We start from the raw sequence: 20554 nt of genomic DNA, 5'->3' as shown, positions 1-20554 counted from the left end.
TTGAAACAACCGCTCTGGTAAAAATAGGGGTCAGAGGCCCATTGGACACCCAAACTTTATATGCCCCAGTACAGGGGAACGCCAGGGCCAAAAAAATGGGAATGGGTGGGTAGGGAAGTGGGGGGGAGGGTATGGGGGACTTTTGAGATAGCATTGGAAATGTAATTGAGGAAAATACGTAATAAAAAATATTAAAAATTAAAAAATAAAATAAAATAAATAAATAAATCTTTAAGAAGGAAGGAAGGAAGGAAGGAAGGAGAGAGGGAGGAAGGGAGGGAGGGAGGGAGGAAGGAAGGAAGAGAGAAGGAAAGAAAACTAAATGTGTATTTCCCCTTTTTGAGCAATATCTTAAGTGAGCCTACTTTATTATTTTATTCATATGTGTGTGTCCGTGTGTGTATGTGTGTGTGGTATGTGCCAAAGCTACAGAAAGGTGTCAGCTGACGTGCTTTGTCATCCTCCACAACATTTCTCTGAAACAGGGTCTTAGGGGAATCTGAGTTCAGCTGCTGGCCAGCAAGCCCATATGATTCTCCTGTCTGTGGCCCTAACACTGGAGCAGACTTTACAACGTGGAGTTGCATGTGCATGCTTGGCTGGTTTTTCATGCCAGTGCTGGATATTGAACTTAGGCCCTCGTACTTAAAAACGTACATGCTTGAGACACTTATACACTGAGCATTCACTCCAGCTCATATTTATCTTTTAGAGCCGGTGACATCTAGAGGGACTTTATTTTTTCTAAGATTTTTTTATGTCTTTTGCCTGCATCACATGTGTGTCTGAGGCCCTCAGAGATGAGAAGAGGGCGTTAGAGTCCCTCTAAGTGGATACGTATGATTATGAGCTTCCTGAGAACCAAACAGGAGTGACAGGTGCTCTTAACCAGGGAAGCAGGCCTGGAGCAAGAACGAGGTAGAAATGTGTTTGAACCCCAAAAACTCTCATCTTGAGACCAGCAGGATTAAGGATCGCCCTCTATCTTTTCTTTTTTTTAATTTTTAATATTTTTATTACATATTTTCCTCAATTACATTTCCAATGCTATCCCAAAAGTCCCCCATAGCACCCCCCACTTCCCTACCCACCCATTCCCATTCTTTTGGCCCTGGCATTCCCCTATATTGGGGCATATAAAGTTTGCAAGTCCAATGGGCCTCTCTTTCCATTGATGGCCGACTAGGCCATCTTTCGATACATATGCAGCTAGAGACAAGAGCTCCGGGGTTCTGATTAGTACATCATGTTGTTCCAACAATAGGGTTGCAGATCCCTTTAGCTCCTTGGGTACTTTCTCTAGCTTCTCCATTGGGAGCCCTGTGATACATCCAATAGCTGACTGTGAACATCCACTCCTGTGTTTACTAGGCCCCGGCATCGTCTCACAAGAGACAGCTATATTTGGGTCCTTTCAGCAAAATCTTGCTAGTGTATGCAATGGTGTCAGCGTTTAGAAGNTGATTATGGGATGGATCCCTGGATACGGCAGTCTCTAAATGGTCCATCCTTTCATCACAGCTACGAACTTTGTCTCTGTAACTCCTTCCCTGGGTGTTTTGTTCCCAATTCTAAGAAGGTGCACAGTGTCCACACTTTGGTCTTCATTCTTCTTGAGTTTCAATCGTTTAGCAAATTGTATCTTATATCTTGGGTATCCTAAGTTTTGGGCTAATATCCACTTATCAGTGAATACATATTGTGTGAGTTCTTTTGTGATTGTGTTACTTCACTCAAGATGATGCCCTCCAGGTCCATCCATTTGNCTAGGAATTTCATAAATTCATTCTTTTTAATAGCTGAGTAGTACTCCATTGTGTAAATGTACCATAATTTCTGTATCCATTCCTCTGTTGAGGGACATCTGGGTTCTTTCCAGCTTCTGGCTATTATAAATAGGGCTGCTATGAACATAGTGGAGCATGTGTCCTTTTTACCGGTTGGGACATCTTCTGGATATATGCCCAGGAGAGGTATTGCTGGATCCTCCGGTAGTACTATGTCCAATTTTCTGAGGAACCGCCAGACTGATTTCCAGAGTGGTTGTACAAGCTTGCAATCCCACAAGCCCCACCTTTACCTGCCTTGAGGTAGTCACGTAACCTCAAGGCAAAATGAAAGGTTTAGCCTCCTGTCTCCCTATAAGGATGAGTCCAGCAAGCACCTGGAATCCCCCTCATTCAAATGAAGCACTCCCAGCACCTCAGCCCCAGCCATGACCTAAACCCCCATACCCACTTCCCAAGGTTTATGTAGCCGTTATTACCCCCGCCCCAATAAAGAGATCTGGAACACTGAACACCATCTCCGAGAAGGCTACCCCGCCCCATCCTCCTAGCACTCAAGACAACAGTCCCTTCCAGCCCACCCGCCCTGGCATGCTCCGTTCCTTCCATTCCTGCTCACAACAGCGCCTGATTACCCCGAGGCAGAAGCACGGCCAGCACAGCCATTTAAAGGCTTTTCTCACAGATCTGATGATTCCTGGTTACCTACTCAATGAGGAGGAACGAAACGCTAAATATAGTTTATAGACAATATTCCCATCGCCTACATTCTGGCCTTGTGAGTGACAAGCTGAGGACTGTGGTCTTTACTAGAAGATAACGTTTTTTAAGATTTATATATTTGATTTATGTATATGAATACATTGTAGCAGTCTTCAGACACACCAGAAGAGGGCATCAGATCCCACTATTACAGATGGTTGTGAGCCACCATGTGGTTGCTGGGAATTGAACTCAGGACGTCTGGAAGAGCAGTCAGTATTCTTAACCACTGAGCCATCGCTCCAGCCCCACTGGAGGATAATCTATACTATGTCGTCTACTGAGAAACCCACACCATCAGTATCACTAGATTTTTCTTCACTCACAGAAAAGCCCCCCAAATTCCTACATGAGGTATAGGGACAGGGTAGTAGCTTCTGGAAAGGTAAGAGAACTGGAGGAGAAGGTCCTTACACACTTAGTATTAGATATATGACCTTCCTGGGTTCACCAGGCCCTCTATTTGACCATGTGCAGAGCTTAAGCACTTCAGGAAACGGGAGTGATTCCAAAGCAATACACTCTTTGAAGGAAAGATAAGAATCAGACACCAGCTTCAGGCCACAAGCACCAGACACTTATGTGGTACACAGACATGCTTGTAGGGGAAACGCAGATACATAGAAAATGTTGAAAACCCTCCAGTCTGCCCTAGGCAATTGTTACATTTTTGCTACATTTGCTTTATCAGACGTTCATCCATCTAGGTGCACACCCATCCGTTTATACCCAGCATTCCACCGTACTGTGTATGCATTTCTAACCACAAAGAGAATGTGGGACAGTGCACTCCTGTAATTCATCACATACATCAATAGAAAAACGACTAATGTGATTGCTAACTGAATACCATACGGTCTTACTATTTTAAGTAATATTTACATACACTGAGATGAACAAGTCTTTACCATTTAGGACCCTACAAATGTAAGATTTTTAGGTTACACTTCTTTTAGCTTACCTAAATTTCATGCCCCCATGTAATCCAAACCACTATCAAATTATAAAAAAAAAAAATCCTTTAACCCAAACCCCCCTCATATTTCTTTAATTTCTATTTTTATTTTATATATATAGGTATTTTGCCTACATGCATATAAGTCCACCACTTGTATGCTTGGTGCCTACAGCAGTCAGAAGAGGGCGTTGGGTTCCTGGGAGTTGGCTGGAGTTAACAAACGGTTTTGAGCCTTTCTGTGAACGGCTGGGAATGGAATCCAGGTCCTCTTGAAGGATAGTCAGTGTTCTTAACCTCTTGAGTCATTTCCCAGCCCCAAGCTCCCTCATATTTTTGTCTACTGCCTACTCACTTCAGGGGAAACCACTATTCAGATTTTATTCACTAACAATTAGCTTTACCTATTATAGAACTCTATGTACAAGAAAATCACAAGATGTCCTCATGTATAAAAAATTTCTTTCACTCAACTTATTTCTAAGATTCATTAACTTTATGTATTAGCATTGGCCCCTTTTTAGGGCTGAGTAATATTTCATTATATAAATACAACACAATCCTTACATTATGTACTTTTTTATAACATGATCTGGATGCTTGCTTTAGTTATATGGTAATCTAAGTGAATTTGCATGCATTTATTTATATTTTTTTAAAGATTTATTTATTTATTATTATATGTAAGTACACTGTAGCTGACTTCAGATGCACTAGAAGAGGACGCCAGATCTCATTACAAATGGCTGTGAGCCACCATGTAGTTGCTAGGATTTGAACTCAGGACCTTTGGAAGAACAGTCAGTTCTCCTAACCCCTGAGCCATCTCTCCAGCCCTTATTTATACTTTAAACAATAGTTTATTTATTTATAACTAAATCCTACATAATAGGATTTTGAGGGTTAAATTTAGTGTCTTTTTCTTTTCAAGGCATACAATCTAATGCAGTGACACAGAAACCTACAGAATAAACAAAGTCACTTTCAGTGTTTCTTGAACATGCAGACTGACTAGAAATTTTGACTCAAATTATATAGTTTATAAAGGAGCCTAGAGTATATATAGAAAACACACACATACACACACACACACACACACACACACCTACTTTGTGATTTTACATATTGCTTAAAGAACTAGAATCCTAAATTCTGTATTCTTTTCCTATACATGTAACAATATAAAATATTAACTAGGCTGAAGGTATAGTTTGGCTGGTAGAATACTAGACTGGTAATTCACAAAGCACTGTGCTCAGTCAACCCTAGCACTACATAAATCAGGAGTAGTGGAAAGCATCTTAGATGCTGAGTGCAAGAAAGAATGCACAAGTTCAAGGTCATCTTCAGCACAGACGTATGAGAAATCCTGAGATATATCAGACCCTTCCCCACACACACGAACAATGTCTCAAAATAAATTAATGTAGGACTGAAAACCCAAATCAGTGACAGTGCTTGCCCACTATGCACGAATCCCCAACGTGGAAACAGAAGAATTTAAACCTCTTATAAACACACATCTAGTCCCATGGGTGAAAACCCCCACGAGATCCAGTATGGATGTACAACAGCAAGCAAGAACGCGCGCAGAACAAAGCTTTGCCCTGAGCTGGGAGAGGAGAAGCTGCCTTACCACAGAGCCTCTCTTGAATCCGCTGTGCCTCGGCCAGTCTCTCCTCGGCCGCCCGTCTTCCCAGACCAGCCTCCTTCCTAGCGACAGCCAGATCGTACTCCAGACGCTGTCGCAGCGCTTCTCCTTTTTCCACCTCAGACCGCAGCCTGGCAATCTGGCTCTCATAGCTTGACAGCTAAAAACAGATTCCTGAGCTCATGAACTAGCAATAAAACACGTCTATAAGTTGATGAGAGTGCATAACACAGGCATTCACATTTCTTAGCGAAACCTTGCTCTGCATTTACCAGAATTCATATTCTGCCGTTTTCTGGAACATTAGGAAAGAAACACTGCTTCACCAGGTGACAATCATAAGCGCGTTATAGAGAGAGACTCGACTAGAGGGAAAGCCTTTTAAACAAACAAAGAAAAAACTGTGCATGTGAATCACAAAATCATGCCTAGCAAACAAAAAGGCATGCCACATAATAAACACCTAAAACTTTATGTAGTCCTCTCCTTTTATCTCCTACATGTACTCAAGGAGCAAACAGGGCTGAGGAGGGTGCACATCAGTGTATGGGGCTGGCTGCCCTTCCAGCGACCCCAGCAACCCCAGCTCAGTTCCGAGCATCATGAAGGACAGGTCACAACCACCTGGACTCTGGTCCCGGGGCATCCAACACTCACTCCTGGCTTCGGAAGGGAGCCTCCACACGCAGGACCCATATGAACACACACATAAAGAAATGTTTAGGGCTGGTGAGATGGCTCAGTGGGTAAGAGCACCCGACTGCTCTTCTGAAGGTCCAGAGTTCAAATCCCAGCAACCACATGGTGGCTCACAACCATCAGTAACAAGATCTGACTCCCTCTTCTAGTGTGTCTGAAGACAGCTACAGTGTACTTACATATAATAAATAAATAAATTTATAAAAAAAAAAAAGAAATGTTTAAAAGAAGCAAATGGCAACAAAGTACAATTTAGTGAATAATGTGTTGTTTTTCTTGGTTAAAATATCAATGACAGCATAGACTAATGAGTGAGACTATTACAGGGATTTTAGCAAAGGGCCACCTAATTGTGACATTCCATTCATTACAATGACACAAATGGCTAAAAAACTAGAATGTGAGGACCTGTAATGATCTTACTCTAAAATCATATAGTCAATGACTAGCTAATCTTTTACAAATAATTTATATACTAAATACTTAATATACTAAATACTTAATACCTGTAATGTGGTGAGTAAAATAAGAAAAAATAGATGTTATAAAGCTCTTGGGTCAAAGACCTATATGTTACAAAAAAGCATACGAACCAAATTTTGTAAAAGAAATAAAATTAATATTTTATGATAGTTTGAAGTAAAAATACTATGTGATTGGTTTTGTTTTTAAAGAGATTTTTTAAAAAGAGCGGGGTTGGGTGGAAAGGGAGGTGAGGGAGAAGTTGGAGGACAGGGAAGGTGATCAAAATACATTGTATAACATTTTTCTCAATTAAAAAAATGCTAAATATTTAAACCAAAAAAACTTATGCTTTAAAAAAATTAAAAGAAGACCTGAGAATGTAGCTCACTAGCATATAAACACAAAAGGATATTAAGATTTAAATATGAAAATGAAGAGTAAGCCTACAAAAGAGAAAGACATTCACATATAATTTATGACTTCACTTAAAAGGGAAAGAAACCTACTGTACATGAAATATACATATGTATAAATATGTATATTCACACTAATATGTTGTAATAAAACAAAACCAAAGATAACTTCTGAGCTACACTAATTAAAATTTTATATACAAGTGTACTTAAGAGAAAGACTGTTCCACAACTCACATCCTAAAGGAATCTACATTACAATTTCAAAAACTGTGCCTGGTTAAGCCATGTCCAACAATAACACATAAGGTCACAGAACCTGGGAAGCTGAGGCAGGACTGAGTGTGAGGAGGAAGGGCTAGGTTACATACCAAGAGCTCTCTCAAAATAGCATTTTTCTAATTTATAAATTCTTCAGTCATCAAACACATCCATCAAATAAGGTGTTTGGTCATGTCAAGCTTGTTAATTAAAATACACTGAGCTGTCAGGATGGTTCAACTGGTAAAAATGCCTGCTGCTATATCTGACAATCTCAGTTTCAGTCCCTGGTACCACAAGTGTCTTAATTAGGGTTTCTATTGCTGCAATGAAACACCATAAGCAAAAAGCAAGTTGGGGAAGAAAAGGTTCACTTGGCTTACACTTCTATATCACTGTTCATCATCAAAGGAGGTCAGGACAGGAACTCAAACAGGGCAAGAACCTAGAGGCAGGAGCTGATGCAGAGGCCATGGAGGGATGCTGCTTACTGGCTTGTTCCCCATGACTTGCTCAGCCTTCTTTCTTATAGCACCCAAGACCACTAGCCCAGGGATGGCACCACCCACAATAGGCTGGGCCTTCCCCATCAATCACTAATTAAGAAAATGTTCTGCAGCCAGATCTTATGGAGGTGTTTTCTATCTTTCAAATAACTCTAGCTTGTATCAAGCTGACATAATCTATTCAGCAAAACGAGGTACCACACGCCATCCTCTACCCTCCACATGAGTGCTATGACACATGTGCTCCCACACACACAAAGAATAAAACGTTTTAACTAATTAATATACATTCAAGACAGTATACAAATAAATATAATTGGCTAAAGTTCAACTTTAATATCCCTGTTACAATTCTGCTGTATAAAAGTGTTTTCTTTACTGCGATTTCCTTTGAAGCACAAGAATGACGTAGTGACCAAGGTTAAATGTTGTTTCTAATATGAAATAAAACCAAAAACTGAAATTCAACTTTTTTGGAAGGGCAGGGTTCAAAACAGGGTTTCTCTGTGTAACCTTTGCTGTCCTGGAACCTGCGCCACCACACACGCCTGAAACTCAACCTTTTATATTGCATGGGAGGAAAATAAATTCTACCTCTGCATTGTGCTTAGTTGTCATTTCTAATTTCTCCTTCTTAGCCCGATGCAGCTTCTTTCGGAGATCAGCGGTGATATCTGACTCTGTTTCATTTTTAAGCATTTGTTTTACATCCAATGAGGCATTTTTCAACCTACAAAATAAAGTCATAATAAAATATAACACTCATGCAATAAAAAAATTCTAACAACATTTCTTATAGTTTATCATAAAAACAGAATATGATAAGATCTTAGGATAGATAACAAATTCACAATCTAGAGACACATGTCCACTGCAAAATGTGGGGGAAATGCCGTCATATTCTACTAGTAACAAAATACTGTCCACTGAAAATATACTACACTGCTTAAGACTTGTATTTAAACCAGCCAATCATATCAATGACTGGAAACTGAATTACAATTATCTGTGGTGGGAAGTCACTAGACAAAGATCAAAGCTGAAAAACCAAACAATAACATTTTTAAAATGTCAAATCATTCCAACAACAACAACAAAAAACTATCTCCAAGAGCTAAATGTGATGGTTTCCAGGAATTGAGAGAGAGCGGTCTCAAAGAAATTACCAGTGTTTCTCCAACAGCAATAAGACTTGGGGGGTGGGGGGGAATGTGGATCTAATAATATGTATATACAATTTTAATTTCTTTCAATATCACTAAAATAGGATAGATAGAAGCCAGTGAAACCAAAATTTAGTTCTTTGAGAAGATGAATTTGATTAACCTTTCCTAGATGAACGCAGGACAGAGAAGGAACTCGGCAGTATTAGGGACTGACCTCAGGGCCTCACACAGGCTAGGCTGACATTCCACCACTAAGCTCCTGTGCCTTTCTGAGACCAACCTCACCAAGCTGCCCAGGCTAGTCTTAAACTCACTCTGTAGACCAGGCAAGCCTTGATCATGTGATCATCCGGCCCCAGCCTCTGACCACATCTGCTAAGATTACAGTCCTGTACCGCTAGACCAAGCAACATGCCCAACTTCACAAAGAACATCTACAACAACCCATGTTCCTAGCATACATAATAGTTAATGACTAAAAAGGTCCTCTAACAAGGAGAATGGAGCAAAAATGACTGCTATTAACACTGTGTTATTCAAGATTTTTTTTGTGTGGGGGTGGGTTCAAGTTAGGGTTTCTCTGTGTAGCCCTGGCTGCCCTGGAACTCACTCTGTAGAGCAGGCTGGCCTCAAACTCTGTAGACCCACCTGCCTGCCTCCCCAGAGCTGCCCTGCCGAGAGACAACTAAGTACCACCACCGCCTGTCTCCATTAAAACTTTTATTTGAAAGTCTTTTTTTTTAAATATTTTATTTACTTAATATATGCGAGTACAATGTTGCTGTCTTCAGACACACCAGAAGAGAGCATCAGATCCCATTACGGATGGTTGTGAGCCACCATGTGGTTGCTGGGAACTGAACTCAGGACCTCTGGAAAAGCAGTCTTAACCACTGAGCCATCTCTCCAGCCCTTATTTGGAAGTCTTAAATGGTACAAGGAGGAAGAGAGGTGAGAAGAAGGGCATATTGGGCTGGAGACCTGGTGGGGGATTTACTCACTCTACATTCCCATCACAACCCTCCTCTCTTCCAAGTCCCACCCTCACAAGTCTCTCCACCCACTGACCCCTCCCCTTCTCCCCACTTGGGGAGCACCCCACCCTCAGGTATCTAGTCCCAGCAGGTCTAGGCATAGCATCTCACACTGAGGCCCAACCAGAAAGTCCAGGTAGGGGAAGGGGAACCAATGGCAGGGAACAGAGACAGACAGAAATAGCCTATGCTCCACTTGTTAGGGCACCCACAAAAAGTCTAAGCTGTACATTTGCTACAATTGGGGGGGCGGGTCTAGGTCTAGCTCCTGAATGCTCCCTGGATGATGGCCCAGGCTTTGGGAGCCCCATGGTCCCAGGTTACTTGACTCTGTGGGTCTTCTTGTGGTGTCCTTGACCCCTGGAAAATCTGTTTTTTACTACAAAGGAAATGACTTTATAAGAAAATTCTTTTTAAAAATCCAATAAGAAGAAAAAAGAACAAACAGAAATCATTTTAGGTTAGGTTATAAACATACAAGATCAATGAGAAAAATTAATTATATTTCTATATACTAGTAAAAATAACTCCATTGTAAGAGCATGAAAAAGAGAAAGGTTTAACAATAGGCTGGAGAGATGGCTCAGCAGTTAAGACCACTGACTACTCTTCCAAAGGTCCTGAGTTCAAATCCTAGCAACCACATGGCGGCTCATAAGCATCTGTAATGAGATCTGATGCCCTCTTCTGGGGTATCTAAAGACAGCTGCAGTGCACCTACATATAATAATAAATAAATCTTTTGGGCTGGAGAGGTGGCTCAATGGTTAAGAGCACTTACTACTCTTCCAAAGGTCCTGAGTTCAAAGCCCAGCAACCACATGGTGGCTCACAACCACCCGTAATGAGATCGGATGCCCTCTTCTGGTGTGTCTGAAGACAGCTACAGTGTACTTATATATAATAAATAAACAATAAATTTATTATTGTTTAACAGAAGTACAACACCTTTACCATAAAAATACAAAAAGTTACTGAAGTTAAAACATAAATAATTGAGGTGGTGATCATGCCTTTAATCCCAGCACCTGGAATGCAGAGGAGGAAAGATATCTGTGAGTTCAAGATCAGCCTGGTCTATTGTGTGAGTTTCAGGACAGCCAAGCCTACAACAGTGAAAGCCTATCTCAAAAAAAATAAATAAATAAATAAAATAAACAAGTTAAATAAATAAAGAAAAAGACATCCCACAATCATATTTATATTTTAAAAACTCAGTATTATTAAAATGACAATTCTATCCACAGACTCAATACAATCTTTTATCAAATCCCCAGGGTACTCTTTTACAAAAGTTAACAAGCTGATCCTAAAGTGTCTATGGAAAGACAAAGGACTCAACAACAGTGCTGAGATAGTTCAATGAGGAAAGACAGTATTACCAACAAAAGTTCTGAAACAACTGGCTATCCATGAGCAAAACAATTGATTTAGATCCTAACCTCACAGTACACAAAAAGTAACAAAGTGGAACAAACAAAAAATAAAAGTATAAAACTGACTGAAAGTAAAATAGGAAAAAAATATTCATGACCTTAATTGGAGATGTTTTTATAAAAAATTAAAAGCATAATTCACACAAAAAAAGAATTGATAAATACAACTTAGAAGTTAAGAGCATTTGTACTTCACAGCATACTTGAGGAGAATGAGGGAGGGCACAGCCTCAGGAGCAGTGTTCCTCCTCACATAGGCAAGGCTCTGGATTCCATCCCCAGCATCCCCAGCATCCCCCAGCATCCCCCAGCATCCCCCAGCATCCCCCAGCATCCCCCAGCATCTTCCAGAATCCCCCAGCATCCCCCAGCATCCCTAGCATCCCCCAGCATCTCCCAGCATCCCCCAGCACCCCCAGCATCCCCAGCATCTCCAGCATTCCCCAGCATCTCACAGCATCCCCCAGCATCCCCCAGCATCCCCAGCATCCCCCAGCATCTCCCAGCATCCCCAGCATCCCCAGCATCCCCCAGCATCTCCCATCATCCCCCAGCATCCCCCAGGATCCCAGGTATCCCCCAGCATCCCCCAGCATCCCCAGCATCCCCCAGCATCTCCCAGCATCCCCCAGCATCCCCCAGCATTCCCAGTATCCCCAGCATCACCAGCATCGCCAGCACCCTCACACCATAAAAGAAACCAACAAAATAAAAAGTCAAGCTATTTGATGGGATAAAATGCTGTATTACATGATAAGGGACTTGTATCCAGAATATGTAAAGAATACTTGCAGTTCAATAATAAAAAACAAATTTTAAGATAGTTAAAGAGCAAAAACGACATTTCACCAAGGAGGACATGCAAATGGTCAGAGGCACATGTAAAGATGCAGAGCACCATTAATTGTTGGAAATACCCAAATTAAATCCATAGCAATGTATCATTTTACATTCTTTAGAATGACTACTTAAAAATTAAGTCATTTTTAAAGTACTGACAAGAATATAAAGAAACTAAAGCCTTCAAATACTGCTGTCAGGGATGTAAAATTATACAATCACTCAATTTGTTGGTTTCTTAAAATTTTTAGCCAGGCAGTGGTGGCACATGCCTTTAAACCCAGCACTTGGGAAGCAGAGGCAGGCAGATTGTTGAGTTTGAGGCCAGCCTGGTCTACAAAGTGAGTTCCAGGACAGCCAGGGCTACACAGAGAAACCCTGTCTCGAAAGGAAAAAAAAAAAAAAAGAAAGAAAGAAAAGAAAATTAGCATAAATTTTCTACATGATGTTACAGTGCTGTTCCTGTGAACCTGTCCAGAAAGAGAACCAGAAACATATGTCAACATAAATGCTTGCATATAGCAGGATTACTCATAACAGCCAAGAGGAGAACCAACACAACTCCCACTGCCTGACTGCTGCATGGGTAAGTAAATGTAACAAATCCTTACAGAGGGATGGAACATTATTCATCAGTAAAGAGACAAAAGCTGTACATGCTACAATGTAATAAATCTCACCAACAAGCCAAAGAAGCCAGACACAAAAGATGCGTGATCCCCTGACATGAGTTATCCAGGACACGGCTACAGACATAGAAAGTAAGCAGGCTAGTGGTGGAGTTTAAATGACTTCCTTCAGACTCTGAATCCTGAGTAAAGATGTCTCCACTAAAAATATGGGAAGGCTGGAGAGAAGGCTCCACAGTTAGGAGCACAAGCTGCTCTTCCAGAAGCCCTGAGTTTGAATCCTAGCACTCAACACCTATAATGTTAATCCAACGGTTTGACAACCTCTTCTGCCTGCCCACATGCTTACTCATAGACACACACACACACACACACACACACACACACAGGGGTGGGTAAGTAATAAATAAATTTTTAAGCATATATATTATGGATGTCTACTGATGTTTCCTCCCTAAATTGAAAAAGCATAATAATGTGAAGTATTATTATAATGCTAAAGTATATATTTATATAATATATTGCCACTTCATTGGGACAAGCATTTACTGAATTCTCCATAGTTAACTCTAAGAGGTAAGATTACAGATACATAGTCTCTACCAATCTATGAAGAGTCAGCCATAGCTTTGACTGGGTAGGAGGTGGCACACACCTTTAATCCTGTTACCAGGGAGGCAGAGACAGGGAGATCTCTGAATTTGAGGCCGGCCTGGTCTACTATAGAGCTAGTTCCAAGACAGCCAAGGGTTACACAGAGAAACCCTGTCTCAAAAAAAAAACAAAAAACAAAAAAAAAAACAAAAAAATCAAAAATTAGAAAAGAATTATCCATAGCTAAGCTTTATGATTCTGTTTAAATAGTTGACTTGAGGCAACTGACAGACAACTCCAGTGTCCAATTTTTACACTCTATAGCTATTACTCTGTTCTGTGACTATAAAGTTTTCAACATTTTGTTTCCGGTTTTGTTCTTTGTTTATTTGAGACGGGGTCTCACCATGCAGTCTTGGCTAATCTGAAATTTGCTCTATATAGTAGACTGCCTGAAATCACAAAAATCTGCTCACCTCTGCTTCCCAGTGCTAAGACTACATGTACCAGACACCAGGCCACACTACTTTTAATTCCTGAACTTATTTACTTGAAAAATGCACTTAGAGGGAAAAAAAATCACACCCTTCAAAATGGTCCATTTTGTATTATGGACCCCAACATCAGAGGTAAATTACTAAAGCATTTTACTAAGGACAGATGGACATGCATGGCGCACACACACACACACACACGTGCACACACACACACACAAGAAGAACAACGTCCATGAGATGCCTTCTTGATAAAAGCAGCCAGCAAGGAGAGCTAAAACTAATGGAGTGCTCAGACAGTCAGCTCAGAGCTGCAGCAAGGATCCAGAGCCACAGAGCTGGGGCGGGGGTGGGGGTGAGGGGGTGGTAGGAATTATGCAAAATTAACAAGTCTCTAATGAGAGGAGAAGGTTTGGAAATACAGATCTTTATGATCCAAGTTAACAAAGGAACAGAAGAGGTCCCGAGAGCCAATCCTATATTTAGAAGGAGTCGCTGCTCTGTCCGTCCAGGAAACCTCCCTCCTTAACCATCCCATGAGAATCCTTGTAATTATAGCTTCATCACCCACTTCATTTCGCCTGATTCTTGCAATCCAAAGTCTTTCCCAAGCAAGGGAAGATACTGGAGGCTTACCTTTGGGTGTCCCCAGGAGTGGCATTGCTTGAAGTATTTAAACTCATGGTAAGTCTTCCAATTTTTTCAAAATACTTCACTGCTTCTTAATAATATACTTTCTTTCGGTGATGTCTGCGACTTACAGGTTAGATGGACTAAAGTCTGTTAACATAATAAACAATACAACAGCAGTTTATAATTGAATCCTGGAAAGATAAGATTTATTTTAATCTATAAGCCTATTCATTAATTTTGAAATTATTATATAGACTAGAACACGGATAATTCCAAAAACCTATACCATACAGCTGGGTGTGGTACCCACAGGTGTAAACCCAGCTCCTGAGGGAGACAGGGGTCCAGCCCAAGGTCATTAGCTACTAGCTACTAGTAAGGTGGAGGCCAGCCTGGGGTACACAACACCCAGTCTCAAAATGACATGCAGTCAAATCACCAATGTACAGAAATAATAAATTATTTAGCAATAATAATAAAACCATAGGGCTTTTATCCTTTGTTTGCTTGTGTTTTGTTTTTCCAGACAGAATCTCTCTGTGTGGCCCTGGCTGTCCTGGAACTCATTTTGTAGACTAGATTGGCCTTGAACGCATAGATCCACCTGCCTCTGCCTCCCTGCTGGGATTAAAGGCCCGCACCACCACCACCTTTGACAAATTATTCTTACACTTGGAAAGGAATATATAGTACCAATGTTTGAGACACAGAGTTCAGTTTAAATAAGCAGAATATTTTTTTAAAGATTTATTTATTTATTATATGTAAGTACACTGTAGCTGTCTTCAGACACTCCAGAAGAGGGCGCGTTACGGATGGTTGTTAGCCACCATGTGGTTGCTGGGATTTGAACTCTGGACCTTTGGAAGAGCAGTCGGGTGCTCTTACCCACTGAGCCATCTCACCAGCCCTAAGCAGAATATTTTAATGCAGTGTTGTCACTGAAGATGACAAAATAGTCCCCAAGAAAATATGTCATAATAATTTCATAATTTCAGACACTTTTATTCAAAGACTCAAGAGAAATAAAAACAGAATAGATAATAATTCAATCAAACATACAACTCAGAAATGTCTCTTAGTGTTTTTAGTAAGTCCTACGAAAGAAAACTACACCATTATCTTCAACTAGAGCAGTAAGTGACCTCTGGCAAATCTGTGTCACTAACAAGCAAGACAAAAGCTGAAAACTAACGCAATGATCAAACCACATCAACACCACTGTGAAAACATTCCTTACACATCCGCACAAAAGGTCGTCTCCTTCATTCCAAAGAGGAAGCAACAAAGAGTGTCACTTACTCTGGCCGACCTCCTGGAACCTCTTACAGGAGAAATTCCAAATTCGACAGCTCCGAACATATAAATCCTGTTACTTTACCACAATGGGTAAGGCATCCCAGCACCCACATGGCAGCTCACAAGTGTCTGTGGCTCCTGTCCCAAGGGATCCAACACCCCTCACACAGACATGCATGCAGTCAAATCACCAATGTACAGAAAATAATAAATCATTTAGAAAATTTGGAACTCATGATGAGGAGGGTGTGGAAACACAACCAAACCAAACCAAAAAGACCCCCTATAACATGGCTGATTGGTGTCATTTTCCCTACATTCTCTAAATTCCCTCTGAATATGTGATATGTTTTGAATATTTGATATACAACTATCAATGTCCCACAAATACCTCCTTATAGTTCCTAAAATCCAGTGTCCTAAGACAGACTGAACTTTAAACTGGGAGAACCTGAAGCAGGAGCCAACCAGCACCTCACAGTATATGGTCTCAGGCAACACTTCAGAGTCTTTGAACATCCTTCCTCTGCCCAAAAGAGGTAACTAACACACAGCACATCCAAGGCTCAGCCACTACCCATTTTTATTACTGGGTCATGGAACTCTGAAAGACTTAATGATCCCCAATAAAGGGAAAATAAAGGGGAATGACTAAGTAATCTGGTTTGGGAAAGGATATAATAAAATAATCATTTAGTGATATCTGAGTGAAGAGAGGAACCAAGAAAGGAAAACAAGAGAAAAGGTGTCACATGTTCTGCCTCCTTCCCCCACCCCCACTAACCAAGCCTCAGAAGATACTGTGAAAGATAGCTATTCAAATAGATGAAGACCAAAACAAAACCCTAGTGCTGAGAAATACTGAAATACTCCACTAAACAGCGACTTATGCAGCTGAAAGAATAATTTGGTTTGGGGGCGGGGTGGGGGTGGGGGGACAGGAGGGAATTTTAGCCAAGTCCAGGAAAGACATATCTAATTTCTCTAGTGTCCTGGGTAAGTTTAAGTAGAGTTGTGACAAAGGCTACTGTCACTCACCTACTGAGCACCCACGGCAGCTCCAGACTGTACTTCAAACCTCTACCACTGCACCCAGAGCTCTGCTCCCTACAGCACTGCAAGGACAAAATAAAGTCACAGGGTAGCACAGAACTAGCCTGAAGGAAGGGACAGAGTCGAAGGACCAAATCCCCAGGCATAACTAAGATTCCAACGCCCAAGCTCTTCCTGCATGGTAACTGATGGCTCAGAAGGTGACACACAGTATGATCTTACCCTGCCTTTGTAACCCTTGCTTCCATTAAAGAACGGAGACTGGGGGAGGGGGCAGGGGGCTCTGGAGAGATGGCTCAGCGGTTAAGAGCACTGACTGCTCTTCCAAAGGTCCTGAGTTCAATTCCCAGCAACCATATGGTGGCTCACAACCATCTTGTAACAAGATCTGGCGCCCTCTTCTGGAGTGTCTGAAGACAGCTACAGTGTACTTACACATAATAAATCTTTAAAAAAACAAAAAAGGGGGGGAGTGTATTGGGGACTTTTTGGATAGCATTGGAAATGTAATTGAGGAAATTACCTAATTTAAAAAAAAAAAAAGAATGGAAGCTGGGGCAGAGAGGCTAAATGGTTTGCCCGAGACCAGCCAGCCAGTAAGGGAATGTAGAGAAAAGGACACCAGCACCCAGCCACATTCTAGGGTTTTGTCTTTCTTTTTGGGGAGGGGGTGGTTTGGTCGTATCTTCCTACCCCAGATCCATGAGTTCCAATTTTTTTTAATAATTTATTATTTTCTGTACATTGGTGATTTGACTGCATGTATGTCTGTGTGAGGGGTGTTGGGTCCCCTGAGACAGGAGTTACAGACAGTTGTGAGCTGCCATGTGGGTGCTGGGAATTAAACCTGGTCCGCCAGGAGAACCACCAATACTCTCAGCTGCTGAGACATCTCTCCAGCCCCCAAAATCTTTTCACACTACCAGGATGCTCCCAAAGACAAGACCCCAAACAAGCCACCTTCAGAACATTTGGAAGAGTTGGAATCTGGCAGAAGCAGACTTCTGTACTTAAAGTAACTGGCACACACAGCAAACGACTATTTAAAAATCATCTTATAATTTTATGTGTATAATGCCTTGTCTGAGAGTTACATGTATACAACCATGTACATCCTGTGGATATCAAAAGAGGGTGTTGGATTTCTTAGGACTGGAGTTACAGACAGTTGTGGGCATCAAGTGGATACTGGGACTCAAACCTCCTAGATTCTCTTCAAGAGGAACAAGTGCTCTAACACATCTCTCCAACCCAGCAAGCCTCTTCATTTTTTTAAAAAAGATTTATTTTATGCATATGAGTACACCATTGCTTTCTTCAGACACACCAGAGAGGCCATCAGATCCCACTACAGATAGTTGTTAGACACTATGTGGTTTCTGGGAACTGAACTCAGGACCTTTGAAAAAGCAGTTTGAGCTCTTAACTGCTGAGCCATCTCTCCAGCCCAAGGGTTTCATTTTTTGTGGGTTAAAAAAAAAAAGTCAGCCGGGCATGGTGGTGCACGCCTTTAATCCCAGCACTCGGGAGGCAGAGGCAGGCGGATTTCTGAGTTCGAGGCCATCCTGGTCTACAAAGTGAGTTCCAGGGCAGCCAGGACTACACAGAGAAACCCTGTCTCAAAAAAAAAAAAAAAAAATCAATACAGGCATACACAACTTCCACCCATGCATGTACTTATGTGTCCAACAGCATAAAGAGATCTCTATTTTACCCTCTGGGGAAGGAATTTCAGAGGGACTAGAGGTGCAAGACAATGGTAGGGTACCTGCTTACCAAGTACAGGGGCCTGAATTTAATCTTCACATACATGCACGCGTGCACACACGCATACACACACACACACACACACAAATAACAAAAATAACTTTAATTTTTAAATTTTTTTATTCATTTTTTAAAGTCTTTGCTTGCCTATATGTCTGTACACCACATGTGTGCCTGGTCTCCTTCGAGGTCAGTAGAGGAAGTGAAATCCCCTGGAATCTGAGTTACATATGGTTGTGAACCATCATTTTGGGTCTGGGAATTGAACTCGGGTTCTTGGAAGAGCATCCAATGCTCTTAACCCCTGAGCCATCTCTCAAGCCTCTAGAAATTTTTATTTAGATACTAACAACCTTAAAAAATGTTTATTTTTGTTTTATTCTTCTTTGTCTTGGGAAGAAAAGTGGAAGAAGAAACAATTTATTTAACTTACTGAGTTTCTTTCAGTAAAAGTAAACTGAAAGAGCTCATTTTTTTTCTGTGTATTTAGGCACCTAACATATTCAAACCTAAAGTCTTTAGACATAGGTAAAACGCCATAGAGGAAAGTCCCCCAGTCTCCAGGTCAGATCGTGCGTACGGCAGCCATGCACAGAGAGACCGTGGGAAGCAGAAGATCTGCACATCTTCATTCCCCTACCCCCATGAAAACTGCCTAATAAAGCAATGCTCAAAGTGTGCACAGCTTTAAAACACTAACTTTGTGGTAACTTGTTATACAACAGTATAAAGCTAATAATGATAGTTTGAAAATATTCATGCAGAGGTAAAAGTTGTTAGTTGAATAGCATGAGACAAGAAAACAGCAGTGGAATGTGTTCTCAGACCACCTCTGTACCTTGACTTAAGGCTCTTGGTTTGTTTTTCATTGATTTTGTTTCTGTTTTTGTTTTCAGTTTGAGGAGAATTGGTTGGTTGGATGGTTGGTTGATTTTGTTTCTGTTTTTGTTTTCAGTTTGAGGAGATTTGATTGGTTGGATGGTTGGTTAATTTTGTTTTGTTTGTTTTGAGACAGGTTCTCACTGTGTAGCCCTAGTTAGTCTAAAACTCAATATGTAGACCATGCATTGAACTCAGAGATCTGACTGCCTCTGTGCACTAGGATTAAAAGCATAAGCCACCAGCCTGGCTGGATGTTTGATTTGTTTTGTTTTTGAGACACAGTATGGTGAAGCTCAGGTTGGCCTGGAATTTGCTATGCAGTCACGACTGGTCTGCAACTCCTGATCTTCCTACCCCCACCGCCCCAGTGCTGGCTTTCAGGTGGGAGTCACCATGCTTGGCTTCTTTTTCTATAGCATAATTTCCTTGTTAATGTAAACAGATGAGTCTGTAAAATGAACACAAGTCGTTAGAGAATCCAAGCAACCGTGAATAACACTTAGCAAAACACCATCAGGCAAGAGAGTCACAGAGAAGCAGTGGGCATCTTTAGAGAACAAAGGGTGCATCTGACAGAGCCCAGGGGAGGAAGCCGATATTTACTGCAGGCCTTCTAAGAACAGAAGAACAAAGTGGAGAGCTTTGCCCATTCTAACAGTGGGCACTTGAATGCACATCGTAAAACAGTCATGAAAGAGCAGGCTCAGCCCAATGACCTCTCAGAGTGGTCCTGTTCAGGTCCTTCCTGCACTGAAGAGAAACTTCTGTGTCTGCAATCTAAGCAGAGCAGAGCAGAGCAGGGTCGGAGGGAGAGAGGGAGAGAGGGAGAGAGGGAGGGTGGGAGGGAGAAGTGAAGATGTTCCAACCAAACTGAGGAGGAAACAGCCAGAAAGATCTCAAAAGCAAGCCCCCATAGCATTAATATACAGAGAAAAAAAAAGCTGTATGAAGTTGTTTTATGAAGTTAGAGAAGTTTACTGGAGCCCTGCCTCACTCTCAAGTTGTAGATCTACCTATCTCCCATAAAAATATGCAAAAGAGGGCTGGAGAGATGGCTCGGTGGTTAAGAGCACTGACTGTTCTTCCAGAGGTCCTGAGTTCAATTCCCAGCAACCACATGGTGGTAATGGGATCTGATGCCCTCTTCTGGTATGGTTGAAAACAGCTAGAGCGTACTTACATAAATAAAATAAATAAATAAATCTTAAAATTAAAAAAAAAAAAAAAA

General features: G+C 41.3%; 1 protein-coding gene across 1 annotated transcript in view; it reads right to left on the bottom strand.

The window, feature by feature from the left end:
* The window catches only part of Ccdc171 (coiled-coil domain containing 171), a 349604-nt gene that overhangs the window by 324188 nt on the left and 4862 nt on the right, over positions 1 to 20554 (bottom strand). The window contains exons 2-4 of the mRNA XM_021161203.2: positions 14329 to 14472; positions 8094 to 8229; positions 5141 to 5315 (exon numbers count right to left, since the gene is read on the bottom strand). Of these exons, the coding sequence (XP_021016862.1) occupies positions 5141 to 5315; positions 8094 to 8229; positions 14329 to 14375 (358 nt within the window). The 5' untranslated portion in view covers positions 14376 to 14472. The remainder of the gene's footprint in view (positions 1 to 5140; positions 5316 to 8093; positions 8230 to 14328; positions 14473 to 20554) is intronic.

Source organism: Mus caroli, chromosome 4 (genome assembly GCF_900094665.2).
Source record: "Mus caroli chromosome 4, CAROLI_EIJ_v1.1, whole genome shotgun sequence".
NCBI lineage: Eukaryota > Metazoa > Chordata > Mammalia > Rodentia > Muridae > Mus > Mus caroli.
This window is presented reverse-complemented; position numbering and strand designations above follow the sequence as displayed.